The 17,054-nt window shown below is 42.9% G+C and overlaps 1 protein-coding gene across 2 annotated transcripts; it reads left to right on the top strand.

Annotated features, from left to right (window-relative positions):
* Positions 1 to 518: 518 nt before the first annotated feature.
* Positions 519 to 16,050, top strand: cers2b (ceramide synthase 2b). Of its 2 annotated transcripts, none has more exons than XM_072394180.1 (11): positions 519 to 991; positions 6,670 to 6,843; positions 7,889 to 8,006; positions 8,103 to 8,221; positions 9,568 to 9,625; positions 9,818 to 9,868; positions 10,453 to 10,545; positions 11,104 to 11,232; positions 11,576 to 11,682; positions 11,785 to 11,938; positions 14,346 to 16,050. In XM_072394180.1, exons 2-11 carry the CDS (start codon positions 6,671 to 6,673, stop codon positions 14,496 to 14,498), a joined length of 1,155 nt encoding a protein of 384 aa, XP_072250281.1. In that variant the 5' UTR covers positions 519 to 991; position 6,670; the 3' UTR covers positions 14,499 to 16,050. The 2 variants fall into 2 exon arrangements, with proteins under 2 accessions (XP_072250281.1, XP_072250282.1); XM_072394181.1 differs by having other exon boundaries at positions 6,618 to 6,843.
* Positions 16,051 to 17,054: the final 1,004 nt, after the last annotated feature.

Here is a 17,054-nt window from a genome sequence, read left to right as displayed (position 1 = left end):
CCATTGGAGAAGCAGGTCAAACAGAAAGTGTTTTTCTGCAAAGGTAAATATTCAAAATACAGTTTGTATTTCAAACTGTATGTCAGATGTTCTTAAACTCTGTAGCACAGAGTGACAAATGCATGTTAACCTACTACTCAACATTTTATCAACTACAACTGATGAGACAAACAAGCTGACATTCAGAGTCAGAAGCAAGTAATGCTGCACAAGCAAACAAGTGAGGTCAAAGGTGAACTACAGCAAAGCCTATAAAGTTTTAAAAATTGCACAACAGCACAAGTATTCCTACTCTGTGTTATGAGATAACTTAAATGGGTGTTTAATTAGAACACATATGGTCGACTGAGTACCCGGCTCTCACCGCTTTACAGATTTGGGGTAAAACTTTCTACCGAGCCGAAACAAAACGCGGATATGGGCCAGCGTGAGTGCATGTGTGTGTCAGCCGAACGCTTTCTCATGTGCTCGGACGTCATCTGCGTCCCTCCCTCTCCGTTATCCCCTCACTCCTCCCTCTGACTGCCTCTCTCAGTCCCCTCTCCAGCCGGCCCGACCTGCGCCTCTGTCCGGCCATACGCCCACACAGACCCCGCCGTCTCCAGTCAAGAGGGGGGGTGAAATTAGCTGATACACGACGAGGAGACAGAAAAGCCCGACCGTTTGCTGGGAGAAAAAAAAAACGCGCGAGGCCCAGCAGCATCTCATAAATCATCCCATCTGTAGCTGCCTTCTAGTTTTTCACAAATCTATCATTCTCCCCGTGGAGGGAAACTGACTTTAAAGTCCATGGAAACATGTAAAAATCAGTCCGGATCTGGACTAGCTGCGCCCTTCTGAGCATAACCAGCGGGCTGGACGCACAACGGGACCGTTAGGTTTGTGGCTGGTTAAGAGGGACCCGGACTACGCTGGGGAAGAAGACAGAAACTGTTTTTATTTCAGGTTGAAAAGTCGCGTTTCACGCTTCTTTACGGGAGAAAACACCAAAGTAAGTACCGTTTCACTTTCATGTCGGCAAGTAGACGTTGTTCGATTATGTGCGCGTGAGTGTTTGCGGCAGACGCACGCTCCGCATCCTCTCAGCTCAGACGTCATCACGCATTCATGTAGCAATCGGTTAATTTGAAATATATCACTTGTATTTCACTTTTGGCTCTTTTGCGGGGGAAACGATATAATGTGTAAGTATGTACGACAGAACATTCATAACTTGTTTAAGATAAGGACGTGAAGCTGCCTGGCGCGTGGCTGAACGGTTGGTCTTTACTTTAAAAAGAAAAAGTTTGCCAAATAGCAGCAGGTAATCACTTAGGTTACCATAGATACAACGGTCACAGATACATATAAATACCCCAATTGCAGAACTTTATAGTTCATCAAGCTTTCTCTTGTTTTGATACAAACATTTGTCTGGGACTTCTAGCGCCATTGTTGTTTCCGCTGCGTAGTTACATTAAAGCTAATATGAACACAACAATAGGAATGTAGAAGATTTGAGTTGAGAGAGATGAATTTGACTAAAAAGAGGTAGCTGGGAAACATTGACGAGTAGCTAACAACTGGAAGTTTTTATATGAATCTTACTGGTACTTGTGTTGCTACATCGTTAGTAGCACGTTGAAATATACTACAATTACAAGTATACTACAAGTATCTCTGTACATAAACACCCGCAGCACATTAGTCAGTAAGTACGTGTTTTGAGTTGGTTGCGGAGTAGCATGCAGTTTAAACTGTAGGGAAACTGACCATTTCTCTTTTATTATGCTGTCGTGCTTTCTCTAGCACACACATTTACACAAAGGTGAACCATTGGTGGCAAATTGGGGATGAGCTTGGTAAATAATATGTCAGCGTGCAGACTGGAGTGTTAGTGTTCAAAATATTAAAATATTTGTTTGCTTTACTCCTAGGTGATAATCAGTTTGTAAATCATTCGTGGGCTTGAAAAAGTCTCTTCCTAACAGGAGTTTTGCATCCAAGTTAAACATCATATTGCTTCCACACACTGACAGACTAGAGCGAGAAAACACACATCAACCCTAACCTGGACAGAAAATAACTTTACGGATCATTTGTTAATGATTGCATCTTTTTTTCTCTTTGGTCTCCTCGGGTCTTTTTTGTGAGCCTGACTTTGGTATTCCTCTCAGAAAGAGCAGCATTGGAGGGGCCAACTAATGTTGCTGTACTTACTCAAAGGGTGGATTTGGCCTGTGTCCAGATAAAGAATATCAGCATGACAATATTACTTTCACGCCCACTGAACAGGCCTTTTCACACCAATTTGCTGACTGATTGGCCTCTCATCAATAATTCATCAGGGTCACATATCAGTGTCAAAGGTGCAGATGTTGGCTGTCCTGTGATCTTTACCTACAACACAGCAGATTGGCTTAGAGAGATGAAGCGGCTCACTGAACCCTCTTGTCTGCCTTGGGATGATTTGACACATTCCTCCACTTACAGAATATAGCTTTACGTCTCGGGATATTTTAATCACTGCGCAACAAAAAAAAACCCCAGCTACTTTCCAAAGAAAGCTTAAAATGTGAAGGAGGTCTTTGTCTTTTTCTCTAAACTTTCTGGCTCAAAATGTCGAAGGCATGACCTGAGTTACAGCTAACGAACCATGTGCAGAAAGCATGCCAGTCTCCGAGCTGCTGATTCATCTCGCAGTAGGCGCAGTTGGGATTTCAGAGTTTTCTCGGCTATCTGTAAAGTTGTCGGAACACTCATAATGAGCAATGTCCATGCAGAAGTGTGATATACTGTATTTATTCCACATCATCATGTGTCCAGACAACCAAACAGTTGATGTCAATATCAGTTAAAATGGCACTCGTTTATTTGTTTTGTAAAATAACAGAAACGGGTAAAACAGATTGCATGAACTAGATCTAAATATATAGTAAATATATTGACTGTTCATCAGTTTGACACTCGACACAGTTTGTCGAGTTGCTATAAATGACAGAAATCAAAATTGTTTCTGTTTAATGTGCATAAACAGCCATTTCAGGGTTTATAATGTCTTATTGTAGCCTTATTGTAAAGGAGTTTTAATTTAGAAGTCTTTAATCTTGTTTCCTGCTTTTTACCCAAGTTTTTACAGTCAGAGACAAAGCAAACGAGAATAAGAATCAAATCAAATCCTCTGTGCCACCTGTTTGTACTGAAGAGAACGCACGTTTACATGATCCTGAAAAACAAATGAATATAATTGTGTTATTCTGACTGAAATTGTACATAATCTTCTCAAAACTGGACTAACACACAAAGATACTGTGGGTGTCGCCTGATTTCTGATCCTTGACTCAAATGGGTCCAGGAGCTTCGTACATGCTTTTTGTAAAAACAGCAAAGCGTAAGTGTATTTAGATGCAGCCAAATTCCCAATAAAGCTGCTCTCATTCACATATTGTTCTGTTTTCTTTGTCAGACAGCTGAACACTGAAAATCCAACCCATTAAGACCAGGTCTCACCTCCAGACTGTTGCTCAGCTCTAACAAAATCCTGATTTCATAACCTCAGCTTCATCTGACAAAATCACTACTCAAGCACGTTGAAAACAAGGTCTGTGCAGCGAATTCGTCTACACCTTCCCCTCAGAGAAAGTTAGAAGCGGCAGAATATCTTCAATGTTCTCTCATACGGTCCACAGCATCTTGGCGTCAGACATTTTTCAGTCAATAACTCAACTCAACTCTGCGCATGTGTGCAGGAACGAGGATGACATATCAGTATGTCAGGCTTAAACGGTCGAGCCAAGCTGTGACCATAACGCAGCTTAACTGTATGTGACCCTCAGTATTAAGCTCTAGTTAGGCCAGTTATAATCAATAAATAGGCACATCCATCTGAGTTTGTGTGGTTGTTTGAATTGTCGCGCTAAAGCAACAACACAGCTCATACAGTATCGTGTGGTTTATAAACGCCGAATGAAGAGCGGTAACGTCTGACTCCATGACTTATCTGACTGCTCGAGTCATGTTACTTTTTGTGAAATAACTGTTCAGTCAGTGTGCCAGTTTGTCTCTGGATTTATCAAACAGTGTCAAACTGTCCGCAGTGTGAGCTGTCTGATCTCACCATGTCAGTGTCCTGGTCCTCATTAAGCGTTGTGGTCTGAACGATTCAGCTGCCTGTGAACATCTTGAATATGGATGGATGCGAGTAAATGGGTAGTTGTACAAACACAGATGGTATGTTGGTAGTGACTCACAGTCAGAGCACATTGCTAGAGTCTTATGACTTATGTTTCCCTGGCTGGCTCAGTCTCCTATCCTACAGATAAATAAAGCACTGGCTGACTGTAAAGCAACCATATGACTTTATTCATCCTTGGGGAGTGAACTGAAAAGCTGGAGAGCGTCCTCTGTATAGTGGCAGCATGTTTACATTTTCCAGATATTCCTGGAGTCTGTACCAGGTTCCAGTTGGATCTGTTTAGGCCTCTGTTTCATCCAACTGCACCATAGGTTTGTGAAGCCAGGACTCGGGTAAAACTGAACAGAACTGTATCAGTAACAGCTGGAGCATTTTTTTTTTTTTTTTTGCCAGCTCGGCGTGAGATCACTGTTTACTATCGCCACATGCCTGTAATGTAATATTCTTACTGGGGAAGGGAGAAAGACAGCATCGGACAGAGAAAACTTCCTTTTTCCCTCCCCTGCCGGAGGCTTTCCTTAGTTTTATTGGACCTTTGAAATGGTCAGAGTCTGGTCATGTGATCTGGTAAGCCAATGGCATGTGCTGTTAGGAAAGCCGTACGGGGAAAAGTGCTTTAACATGCTGAATTCACTGCATTACTTCAACAAGTAGCCCTAAAAATATCCTCTTGGATCCAAAATTGAATCCACTCTGCCTATTCTGTGTTTCGTGGCATATTTCTCCCCCTTAGCGTTCACCTCTGGGCATGTTTGTACAGCATGTTGAGACTAATTACCGTTGACACAGTTCTTATAGTATAATGATATATAATAATATCTTCTGACATGATTATGTGAAATCATTTTCCCACAGCAAACACAGCTCCGTCTGCCCTTTGAACCTCATATACTGGTGCTCAGAAGCTCATTTACTTGTCTGTTATTAGTGGAGATTACACAGCCTTTTTTATGAGGCCAGATACACAGACAAACATGCTATTCAGCAGAGCTTACAAGCTCTGGCACTCCTCCCTCCAGCAGAAGTGAGATGTGGTGGTGCTGAAGTGGAAGAGCTGGCAAAAAAAAGTGGGAAAAAAACATGTCACCCTTCCCATCCACCAGCACATTTATTAAAAGAGGAGAGAGGGGAGAGAGGGGATAGCCCTGCGCGTGTAGCCAGCAGAGCTGTTGCAACAGGAAGCGGGAGCTTTGATGACTAACGTGACATGATGTGGAAAATAACCGACCCACTCAACCATGACGCCTTCTGCTGAGCAGCTACAACTGGCTGCTGGGCCTTTAGGGTTGCCTTCATGACAGGGTGGTGCCACTCGTGAGGCGCTGATCCGAATTGGCTGGGTTTTTTTTTTAAGAATTCTGGAATTCATTGAGGATTAGATACAAATACGACGCTTCTTTATGGCAAATTGTATCAATAGAGCTGACAAATAACAGATGTTTGGTCAGATTGTTTTCATGTGAAAGGCTTCAGATCGCCTCCTGATTACAGTAAAAAGAGCTGATTGACAAAGTTGAGACTGACGCTGTAAGAGTGAAACACTGTTTTTACAACCTCTCTTTTCCATAACAAACACTTGAGCTTGTTAAATGTGAATATTTAGGACTGCCAGTCAGAAAGGACAAGCAGTGTAAAGAAATCACCATAGTTTCTATTTATAGGGACGGCTTTCAAATCATTGCGGGTTTACATATTTCATAACGTGTCACATAACTGTTTATTTAGCTTTTCTGCAAGCAAGCTTTATCAATATTCATTTAAAAGTGTCTTTTAGGACGTATCTTTTAAAGATAGTCGAGAGAGAGAGAGAGAGAGCAGTGCACGTGTTTCTGGCTCTCTGAGCTAAAGAGGGAATCCTTCTCGATTACTGGCGGGTAGCAGCAGGGTGGGGATTGGGAGTGGAAGTGAAGCGGTTACAGAGCTTTGGCATTTGCAGCTGCAGTGGTCGGGAGGGGAGTTGTTGTAGTTCTTCACGGGACTCCGGAGATGGAGCGCATGGGTGGGGGTAGGGGGCTGCTGTTGCTCTGTACTTATGGATGAATTATGACTCACACCCCTTAGATTCTCCTTCTCCCTCGCCGCCGAACCCCTTTACTCTTTCTCTGCCGCTCCCGCAGAGGAAATGTTCATCTCCGAACCCTCTGAGTAAAAAGCAGCATTTGCAGCTGCCGTCCGCTATGAGTCGTGTTGAAAGCATGAAGGGAAAGATTTGCTCAGATGTTGGTCGGATTTCTCCTCCCTTGTGTGGGCCCTCCCTGCATGCTTACTCTGCTCTGTTATATGTATAAGGGAAAAAATGCACAGAAAGGCTTCCAGTGAGCAGAAAATCGTGTAATAATCATACATTACCAGGCCTACATGGCAGATTCCTGTGAATGCAGCCTGCCGTTGGCGTGTGCGGTCTGATTTGACTGGAATATACCATGTGACTTTATCTTTACAGCCTGTTAAACTCATAAAAGTGGTGCTGAGTCCTGGTACGTACGCCCTTTCAGGATGCTGTCGGAGCTGGGCGAGTGGTTCTGGCAGGAGCGCCTGTGGTTTCCGGAGGGTCTGGGTTGGGCCGACCTGGAGGATCGGGATGGACGAGTGTACGCGAAAGCTCGGGATTTATGGGTGGCACTTCCCATCGCCCTGGTATTCCTCATTATCCGCCAGATCTTTGAAAGGTCAGAACATTTTTCACTCGTGTTTTGCCGCTTATCTCTGCTCCTTATCTACATCTAATTCAAACATTTACTTCCTCTGTCTTCACACATTCTTCATTTTTCATTTAGTCTCTGCTTTAGCTGCCGCCTGCTCCTTTGCTTTGTTCTCGTTTTCATCCACCAGCTTTCTTTTCTTCTATTTAAGACTTGTGAGGATATTTGTTTTTAATGTTATTGTTTTCTCTCGGGACTTACTCTTCTATCCTGCTTTATGACGAGTGAAAGTCGGTTCATTCCAGGGCCTCATATTGTCCCTCACATCAAAACATGGCTCCTGTTTACAGTAGCAGCTCGTTTGTAAGTCATTTATGGCATAATTCACCTTCTGTATGTTTAACTGTTGATGACAAGAAGTTTGCCTCTTTATTATTGCTTTTTATATCCCTCTCTCCTTCGCTCACGTTATGGATGGAAAAATATTGTTTGACAAACCGAGCAAACAAGAGTTACTACGCTCCCATCTATAAACATGGATGAGAGTTGTTGTGGGTGGCAGCTGCTCCAACTACACTTGTCATCTTGGCTGCCTGTCTTATCTTTTTCTACGTGTAAAGGATGACTCTTTGAGTCTGTGTTTGCGTCCTACGCAGCTTTAGCTGCAATGACATGCATTGCCTAATATTTCAAAATTAATCTGAAAAAAAAAGAACAGGAAAGAAGTAATAAAGTGGTGGCGTTAACCTTTTGTCATCTGTTAGGGAGTTAAATGATAGCAGCTGATCTATTTTCTTTCTGCACACTTTTGTCCCATGTGGAGCCATCATAAGGGATCTGTAACCTCCACTGGGGTTACGTACCTTTAAATTTATGTCAGTGATTTTGCTGATTTCGGTGTTATTTTGGAGTTTTTCCCGCCACCACTCGATTACCACTCCTCCCCGTTCAGGCTGCTCAGATTAATGTGGTGAATGAGAAATATTTAGCATCCTTGATTTGTAAAAAGTTGAGACAACAGTCCTTTATTTTCCTAACATGCTTACTTTTGAATCTTATTTTGTGATTGCAGGACGGTGGCTACACCCTTGGCCTCTCTTCTCGGGGTGAAAGAGACAGTGCGGCTTAAGGTCCCACACAACCCCGCACTGGAGTCCTACTACTGTAACATCACCAAAACCCCCACCCAGGTAGATTTTCTCACACTTCAGTGCAAAAACAGAGGGCTGCGCTACATGCTTTGCCACCAAATACTAATATTTTATGCCTTTATGTGCGGCTGTCAGTCTTCAGTAGCGAGCCTTTGCAAGCAGACTGGCTACTCGGAAAGACAAGTGCAGCGATGGTTCAGAAGACGGAGGAACCAGGACAGGCCGAGCTTGCTCAAAAAGTTTCGAGAGGCCAGGTAAACACACCCATATGCACCAACTCCTAAAGCTATATTGTGTAGAGCTATTCGAAACAGCTGCTGACCCCTGAGTTCCTCTGGCTGTATGGGCACATTTCTGTTGCAAAAGTAGCCCTCTATTTTTAACATGCACTCATTACATTGTCACTCTGTCACTATCGTGTCTTTTTGCCCCGGCTCCTTACGCACACAAACACACAGGAACAAACACAAATGCAACCTTCAACGTGCTCATTGGCACAGGGCCTTGGCTTTGTCGGCGGCTCTGTCACTGCTCCTGGTTATTTTTATGTGTGAGCGTTTGCTGTGACAGAAGCTGAATCAAGCCAGCAGCGTGATGAAACAAGGCCACTGAGAGTGGCCCGTGTCAGCTAGAAATGTGAATATGTGTGTGTGCAAACAGGCGGCGCTAGAGGCCGCAGCAGAAACTGTGATACTGTTAGCATCGTGGGGATTGATACGCAATTAGACGTACCTTGAAAAGCATGCATAAACGTATTCATTAATCCATCCCATTCCATTTTTCTAGAGCACGCCTCATAACAGCAAAGTCCCTGATTTGATTCAAAGATCCATGACGCCTGTCACGCCATTATATTAAACACATTTAGATCAGTTATATTGATGACACTGTCGGAGGAGATGAGAGAGATGCTGCTGAGATATTTACGCTTCTTAAGTGTCGGGGTGGCAGCAGTTTCAATGAGAAATGCTGTAATCCCTGAGAATTGAATTTGTGATTTTGGTGGACTGATCCTTTAGACCTGATCCTGTGCACAGATTATATTCAAGCTGACGCTCGGCGCATAAGTTGTGTGGTCGTGTTCGGGCGTGCATGTGACTGCATGTTTAGTCACTCTCTGGTTATGGTGTGTCTTTCACTGTGCTGGTTGCAACATAAGGACATTTTTTCTTCTGAATCAACCTTTTGTGTGTATGCAGACAACAAGCTTTCTGTCTTCCTCCCTTACTTCCTCCACTGCTGTATTTCTGCCACTCTCACTGTGTGCTCTTCCTCTCTTTCCACCGTTCTGTGTCGCTGCTGCAGCTTCTTACTTCACCTGTATGGGCAGAGGCAGTGACCTCTTACAGCCTCCAGGACAGGATAATAACATTTTCATTGTCTGTCCGTTTGTTTGTGTCCGGATTTGACCTTCTCAGTGAAGCTCACCAGGTTTTTCCAGTGGCCTCGTGTCTATCTCCAACTTAAGCAGCTGCTTTATGCTGGAATTTGGGAATGTGTGATACAGTTATTTAAGTACATCTGCTGGTAGAAATTGTGCCTGTCACCCTCTCCCCATTGACTGAGGCAAAAGTGTGTTTGTATGTGTGTTCTCTTGCAGTTGGAGATTTACCTTTTACCTTCTTGCTTTCATTGCTGGCCTGGCCGCCCTCATCGATGTGAGTACTGTCATGTTCCTTAAATATATCACCTGCCCCGCTGCTGTAACTTGCCGGTTTCCATGGTAGTTGCGATAACCTCATCTTTCATCTCATCAGAGAGGAAGCACTGACTCATCCCAGTGCTGAGTCAGTTGATATAAATACACGTCGTGTTCTGCGGTTTCATCTCCATCCTGTCTCTCCTTCCAGAAACCTTGGCTGTACGAAGTGAAGGAGATGTGGGAAGGCTTTCCAGTGCTGGTACGTCTCTGGGGTGGCTGAGTGCAATAAATTAACGCACCAGGGTTTCTGTTCATCAGATTCAGTTTGCAGGCCTGCAGTCGACACTTTTGCCACTTGAAGCTGATCGATAGAAAGCTCACTGACTCAGAATGTTTTCTTCATTGCTCCAGGTCACATTAATTGCTTATAAACTATGAATTATTGTCACATATTGTGAAGCAAGGCCAGCAAACATATATACTTAAATGGCATTCTATGTTGTATACAAAAGAAATCAAATCAAAATGACACTTTTCCTATTGGTTTATTATCATTTAAATCGTGCAAATGACAGAGATAGACCAATTATCTTTGGGTGTTGGGTTTGAACTGTAGGTTTGAGCCAAACAAAACATTTGATTTAAATGTGTCAACTAGGCCTCTTGGAAGTAGTTTCTGAACATTTTCATCATTCTGAAGGTCAGAATTGTAATTGAATTCTTTTGAGGGTATTTGGAAGGTTATCCAATAGCAAGAATAAGCTTTAGCTTAATTTCAAACGATAGATTTGTGCAAATTAGTATCTGGATTTTGAGATGAAAGGTCTGTCTCCTGTGCTTTAGACTCTCCTTCCGTCTCAGTATTGGTACTACATGATTGAGCTGGGCTTCTACGGCTCTCTGCTCTTCAGCGTGGCTTCAGACGTCAAACGCAAAGTAAGTGAACGCATCTCAGAAACAATGAATCCCAAAACGCATGACTTGAATGGCAAAAGAAGGAAATGTTGCATCCTCAGAAACACTGAAGGAAGCAATACATTAGCGATACACCACAAACAAGAAATAACATACATAATTCAAACAGTTTGGTCTTTAATGGGTTTCTTTTGTTCATATGTTGCTATTACATTGTGGTCTGCTCAAGGGGAAGATAAATCATGTTTTCATTTATGTGATCTGTCTGACATCTGTGGACTGCGAGTGGACATTAGACTGTTCTTACACGTGTATTCATGTGTGTGTGTGAGTGTTTGTGTTTGCTGGACTTTGCTCAACGTGGTCAGCTGAGCACAGTGGGGAATAGAATCTTGCAAAATAGGCACAGTGTGTTCCTCCAACACAAAAATTTAGCCTAGATACCTCCTAAGCAGGATTTAGCACCACGCACACAAACCCACTTGAAACACGCAGCACACGGTTCCATTTATTTATTTATCTTTCCTGTCACAGCATAAGCAACGTGCTCCTTTTCCCTGCACATTTTGTTGCCTTTAGGACTTCAAGGAGCAGATAGTTCACCACGTAGCGACCATCCTCCTCATCAGCTTCTCCTGGTGTGTGAACTACATTCGTGCTGGAACTCTCATCATGCTGGTGCACGACTCCTCTGATTACTTCCTGGAGGTAAATGTCACACAGGCCTCGGTGCTTTACAGTAGGTGAGGAAGCAAACATGTGCCCATAGTCAAACCTCCACAGCCACTTCTTTGTGCTCGTGGTTGACTTAACACCCTGTAACTGTAAGAGTGTAGTGGACAGGCCTGGTGTCCCTGTATTCACACAGGTTGTGCTCATGTACCGAGTCTTTACATGCTGCAGCCCACCCTGATGGCAGTGCACTGATCATATACTGCCACCTGGTGGAGGAAAGTAAACTTGGGTCGTCAACACTGGGCCAGAGTGTAATTTTTACTGATCCATCAATTATGATAACCATCTGTCTGAACATTTTTCTTTCCTCTGACAGTCTGCAAAGATGTTCAACTATGCTGGGTGGCGTAATGCCTGTAATTACATCTTCATCGTATTTGCTGCAGTCTTCATTATCACCCGCCTCGTTATCTTCCCCTTCTGGTACACACACACACACAGAATAGCTCTGAATATTGTAACATACCACCGGTGTTTGTTGCTCTGTTCCACGTGACGCTTTGATCCTCTGTGTCCCTTTTTCAGGATTATTTACTGTACCTGGGTATACCCGGTGACCATCTACAAACCCTTCTTCGGCTACTACTTTTTCAACGGGCTGCTGATGACGCTGCAGTGTCTTCATGTATTCTGGGCTGTTCTCATCATTCGTATCGCAATACGCTTCCTCACCAACAATGTAAGCAACATTAAACTAGTCTAAGAAAACACATTTTTTACTTTTACTTTTTTTTGGGGGGGGTCAAACAAAAGGACAGAAATCAGTGCTCATGGACTCGCTACTGAGAAATGCAGCTGAATCATTTGAATCTGATAAATCACTGAAAGAGCTGCTTTCTACTGTAGTTTGCAGTATGAAAACGTTAAATCGACTTTCAGGATGTTTGGGAAACCTGACATAACATATAACTTCACATATGCCACCCTTATTAAAGAACAATTCTCATCTATGAGCATTTACCTGAGGCTCTTGGTCCCACTGCCCGTTCCAGGTGGGACGGTTGCTCCTTTGTTGCGGTTTACTGTTCTGTGTGAAAAGTACCGACCCAGACTGGAGCTTCAGAGTTGAGATGTACCTCTGAGATGGCAGCAGCAGCAGTCACAGAGTTCAAACAATATCAACCATTTAGCACACCCATGTACTCGGCATATGAATGTCATCCAAGTTGGGAAATTTAAGTCTTGTTTTACCGACGTTGACATGTACTTATCAAAGGAATCGCGTGTATTGGACCCTCATGGACATGAAATGCCTCGGCTGTGATGATGAGCTGGCTCACCTTCATACTACGTCAAAGAGATGTTTTCCAGGACTTATACAAGAAGCTTTGGACCGTCGAAGGGACTCTCTGTTTGACCCAGACTAGCCAAAAGTGCAGTTTTAGGTTTTTCACTCATTCGTGCCTGTTGGAGACTTCAGCACCGTCTTACATTGACCACAAATGTCATCCCTGATTTGAGATGTACAAGGTTAATTTTTCACGAAAGGACAAGCGTGACGGTTTCATGCAAAGTTTTATGGAGACGAACGTGGTGAGGAAAAAAGATCGGGAAGTATGGAAGCTCATTGTTTTGGTGATCTCTGAGAAGCAGCGAGTTGGCAGCTATATTGAGTGAAGGTTCAGAGTCTTCACTGATCTCCAAGGCTAATGAACAAAAGTTGTTTTGACATGCACTTGCATCTCCTACCGGTACTGAAGATAGGTCGTTCCAGTAAGAAACACACCATCTCCCTGCCTACCAGTGAACCCCAAACACTCCCTGCACATTAGTATTGTGGTTATTTAGCTGTCAGTTGAGATAAATGACAAGCTAACCGACACAGTAAAGCTTTGTTATATATAACAGTTGGAACAACAAAGCATCTGAGGACAGACACAATACTGTGCATGATCAATACTCAGCATTCAAATCTGGTAGGAATCCAGTACAGCTTGTTAATGGGTGATGGGGTCTCAGAGAAACGTTGGAGCCCCACGAGGCAATGAGGCACCGCTCAAAAATGCACAAGTCAGTAGGAACAAACTGCTCAATAAACCTGCACATCCTGCAGCTCAGAGCACAGAGCTGTCAGAAGCACTTTATGCAACCACACAAATCATTTGTTTTCAAACCACAAGTTTTACTTTCAAAATGAAATTTTCTTTTGCTTCAGTGAGGTCTGCTATCTCTCAGATCCTTTATTTTACATTAGAAGCTGTGCTTGAGTTTATAATTGAATTCCACAGAGTGTGTTTCTGTGTCAAAGGAGCTCGACATGACATGTTGGAGCCTGTTTCTCTAGTATTTCTGTCGCTTTTAAAGTTGTTTTGTTTTAGTACTTTTTCTTGGTTTGATTTTTGTGCGGGACTGCAGTGAGGACGTTTGCCATTTCTACTGCTGCTGTTGCTTTTTGCATTTTGGGACAGTAAACAAGGTAGACCGGATTGATGCGTCATCACATCACATCACAGTATTTGTGGCATATTATTCATTTTTCCTTTGATTGTTTGTTTGCATGGTTCACAGTAGCAGCTATATTTGGACTGAATTAGGACATCTTATTAGTTTAGTGAAAGTTGTTGGATTTAGAGAAGCTTTTTTTTCTTTTTTTATGTCTGTGAGCTGTTAAAAGCCGCCCCACGTTCACTTGTGAGTTGCTAACTTCCTACTGTTTTCCCGCTCATACGGTAGCATAAAAGGAGTTCTGTGAGAGCAGCGTCAGGGAATCGACTCGTAAAACTGCTTGGAAATAGTCTGTAATAATAACTGTCTTTGCATTTGTCACCTCAAGCTTTTCCTGACATAATTGGTTCAAAGATATTTATGACAGCTGCTGTACATGCAACGAGGCTTCGGGGTATTCTGATCAGGGGTTAGCTGCTCGGGAGAAGAGTGGTCGTTTTTCATTCTCAAGGTCGCCAGTTTGATCCCAAACTTCCTCTTTCTACATGTCCAGGTATCATTGGGCAACTTACTGAACCAGGCTGCTTCATGTTTACACACTTGTTCGTACTCGTCAGTGGCTTTTTCTCAGTTTTAATGCAATGTGCAACCATCTGAGTGAGGAGCCTCTCTGACCCCTCGTTGTTTTGTTTTTTTTTCAGGAAAAAGTGGACGATGACAGAAGCGACAAAGATGAAACGGACGAATCAGAAGAGGAGGAAGAGGAGGCAAAGGATAAAAAGCATGGAAAGAAAAATGGACCCGTGCAGAACGGCCACACAGTCCACAACAACAACCACAGGAAGACAGAGTGAAAGCAAACGTGTCTGGATGAAAGAAAGCGAAAAGGACTCACATCCCTCGGAGGGGGAGTTGCAAGGGAGAGATGAAAAATGAGAGAAAGAAGAAGGGATGCGGGTGGGAGGGAGGGGGCAGTTATTCCCTAAAACCACGAACAACGGGTATCTTCTGAAATTTGACACTGTTTCTTTGACACAAACACACACTTTTAGAGGGCACAAAGATCCAGCAGATGATAGACACTACACGAAGTGGCACGGCTCTCGGCTTTGTCATCGGAGAAAATGTATCATTTGCCTTTGTTTTTTTAGTCCCAAAACTTTCAACGAGACAGGGGAGAACATGGAGACGAGCGAAGTGTGGAGGAGAAACGGGAGGGGGGGGGTGATGCTGCTTCTACTTTAGCTTTCATGCTTTAACTGTGTGCCTTAGATCCAGCTGATGGATGGCTGCTGAAAAGCCATTTTAAAGCTTTCTGCTTCGAATTTGTGCTGCTTTATTCTTTTTTTTTTGTTTGTTTTTACAGACAGAACAAAACAAAGTAAAAAAAAAACAGGTTTTATGAACGGGCATTGATTTCCCTCTTTCTCTGTCTATGCACCTACTTAGCTGTTGGCCGACTGCGACGTCTTTGCACAAACCTACGAAGTAACACCTTGTAGTAGAACCGAGTGTCTTTGCTCTCCCGTGCCACTCGGGCCACTTACGAAGTATTCTGCTATCAGTTTTGAAAGAAGTTGTTGTTTCTGTTCAGTCTTAATCTTGCTGAGTTTATTTCGTACAACGCCTGCTTCCGGTCACGATTTCTCACCTGGAAACGATGCGGCTCTCGATCCCTCTCTGTTGGAACTGAGAGCAGCGGACGTAAAGCAGCCCAGAGTCCAGCAGTCCAGAGCTGAAACTCTCTCCAGCTCAAACTCCACATTGATGACGCCGCCCACTGAAAAGCGATGACTCGGCGTGCTCGTTGCTCTGTGGAAATACAGGGATTTCGCTGAGAATCGAATGGGCCAGATTTCTTCAGTTCACTGCCTAATAGCTGGGGTTAGGTTCCTTAACCTGGCTAAGAATTTAAGTGTTGATCCAAATCAATGATTTTAAGTATGATTAAATGTAGGAAAATGCGTTTACAGGTATGATCTTTGATGTTTTTTGGAAGAAATCTCTCGATCTGGTTTCGACGGCAGTTCCAGTCTTCTTGTGATAATGTATCAGTATGTCAGTGCCTTATCTGTAACGAATGGGGAGCTCTCTGTCTTCATGTCCTCTCCTTTCCTTCCGTGTCCCCACCTCACTTCACACCATAGCTCTTCAGCTCTAAGACACCGTTTCACTCACACACTCGCCTCTCTTCTTTCACGACGACCTTCTTTTCAAACTCACTCTCATTCCACAACCACATTCTCTCTACTAACCTCGACCAACCAGCAACTTTCTTCCCCCGGTGATACAGAAGAAACAACTGTGTCCTAATTACAGTGTTACACTTATTTTTCTTTTGTTTTGTTTTAATGATGCCTGAGTATTGTTATGAATGATAAAAGATCATCAATCACAAGGAAAGCACTCTGGGGTTGTTGTTTTTGTGATTATGTGAAAGATACCACAACACACACATAGCAGGAACTTTACGGAGACACGTCGGCAGGAAATCACTCACCTTTTCAACCTTAAATATTTATTCCATTAGACTTCTTCATTCCAAAGACCTGGAACAAGGAAAACTGTCACAAGCACTACGTTAAAGTGGAATTTTGTACTTGAATACTTTTAAGATATATATATATATAATATGTTATCTGACAGCTGCAGTTGTTTGAGATTTTATATCCAGAGCTTCACTCATCTTAGCACTTTTATTTTGTATTGCTCTGTAAGTTTCTAGAATTACCTCCACTTCATCGACATTTGTGAGGAAAGTAAGAAAATTAAAAGACACATAAGGCCCACATTTAGAGTCCTAGTTACAGGTTGTATAGATTTTAAAAGACTGATTTATTAAAAAAATGGAACATACGAGGCATGCGAAACAAGTAAGTTCACCTTTACATTTATTGCAACTTCAAATCCACGAAATCTGAAGTTTCAGAATGTTCCTCGTGATCAGACTCCCGAATGCTTTGGACGTGAGATTTGGAACCTGCTTACTTTGACCTCTAATATCCACAGTCGGGGGATTTCTTTGCTACTAAAGGTTTCGGCGTCATTGTGGAAATATTTAAAAAGTTCTCAAAGGCCTTCTGGATGCTCATTAGTCTGGCTTGAGATTGAAAAGATATCAGAAGTATTCTAAACTTTTTTTTTAAATAGGAAATCCCCCTACAAGTACATGCATTCCAAAAAAACGGTGCCAAGAGTGTCCAGGACTGACAGACCCCAAGAAATTTGGTTTAATGTAATGAGAAGTCTGAGAATCAGAGTCATTGGAAGTCATTCTTACAGTTGATGGTGTCCAAGTTCAGTGTTTACAATCTACAAAAGTCCTTTAGACTAATTTACTCATTGACATATAAGAAAAGGAATAATGGGATCATGTCCACTTCTCAGATAAATTAAGAGACATGGTTTTT

The sequence above is a fragment of the Leuresthes tenuis genome, unplaced genomic scaffold, assembly GCF_036924035.1.
Source record: "Leuresthes tenuis unplaced genomic scaffold, fLeuTen1.0.hap1 SCAF_10, whole genome shotgun sequence".
NCBI classification, from domain to species: Eukaryota; Metazoa; Chordata; class Actinopteri; order Atheriniformes; family Atherinopsidae; genus Leuresthes; species Leuresthes tenuis.
This window is presented reverse-complemented; position numbering and strand designations above follow the sequence as displayed.

Bases quoted from the DNA above. Each gene is read 5' to 3' on its own strand.
- cers2b (XM_072394180.1), top strand. From the start codon at position 6,671: ATGCTGTCGGAGCTGGGCGAGTGGTTCTGGCAGGAGCGCCTGTGGTTT. The intron at 6,844-7,888 runs GTCAGAACATTT...TTGTGATTGCAG, and splicing joins ATCCGCCAGATCTTTGAAAG to GACGGTGGCTACACCCTTGG. The intron at 8,007-8,102 runs GTAGATTTTCTC...TGCGGCTGTCAG, and splicing joins TCACCAAAACCCCCACCCAG to TCTTCAGTAGCGAGCCTTTG.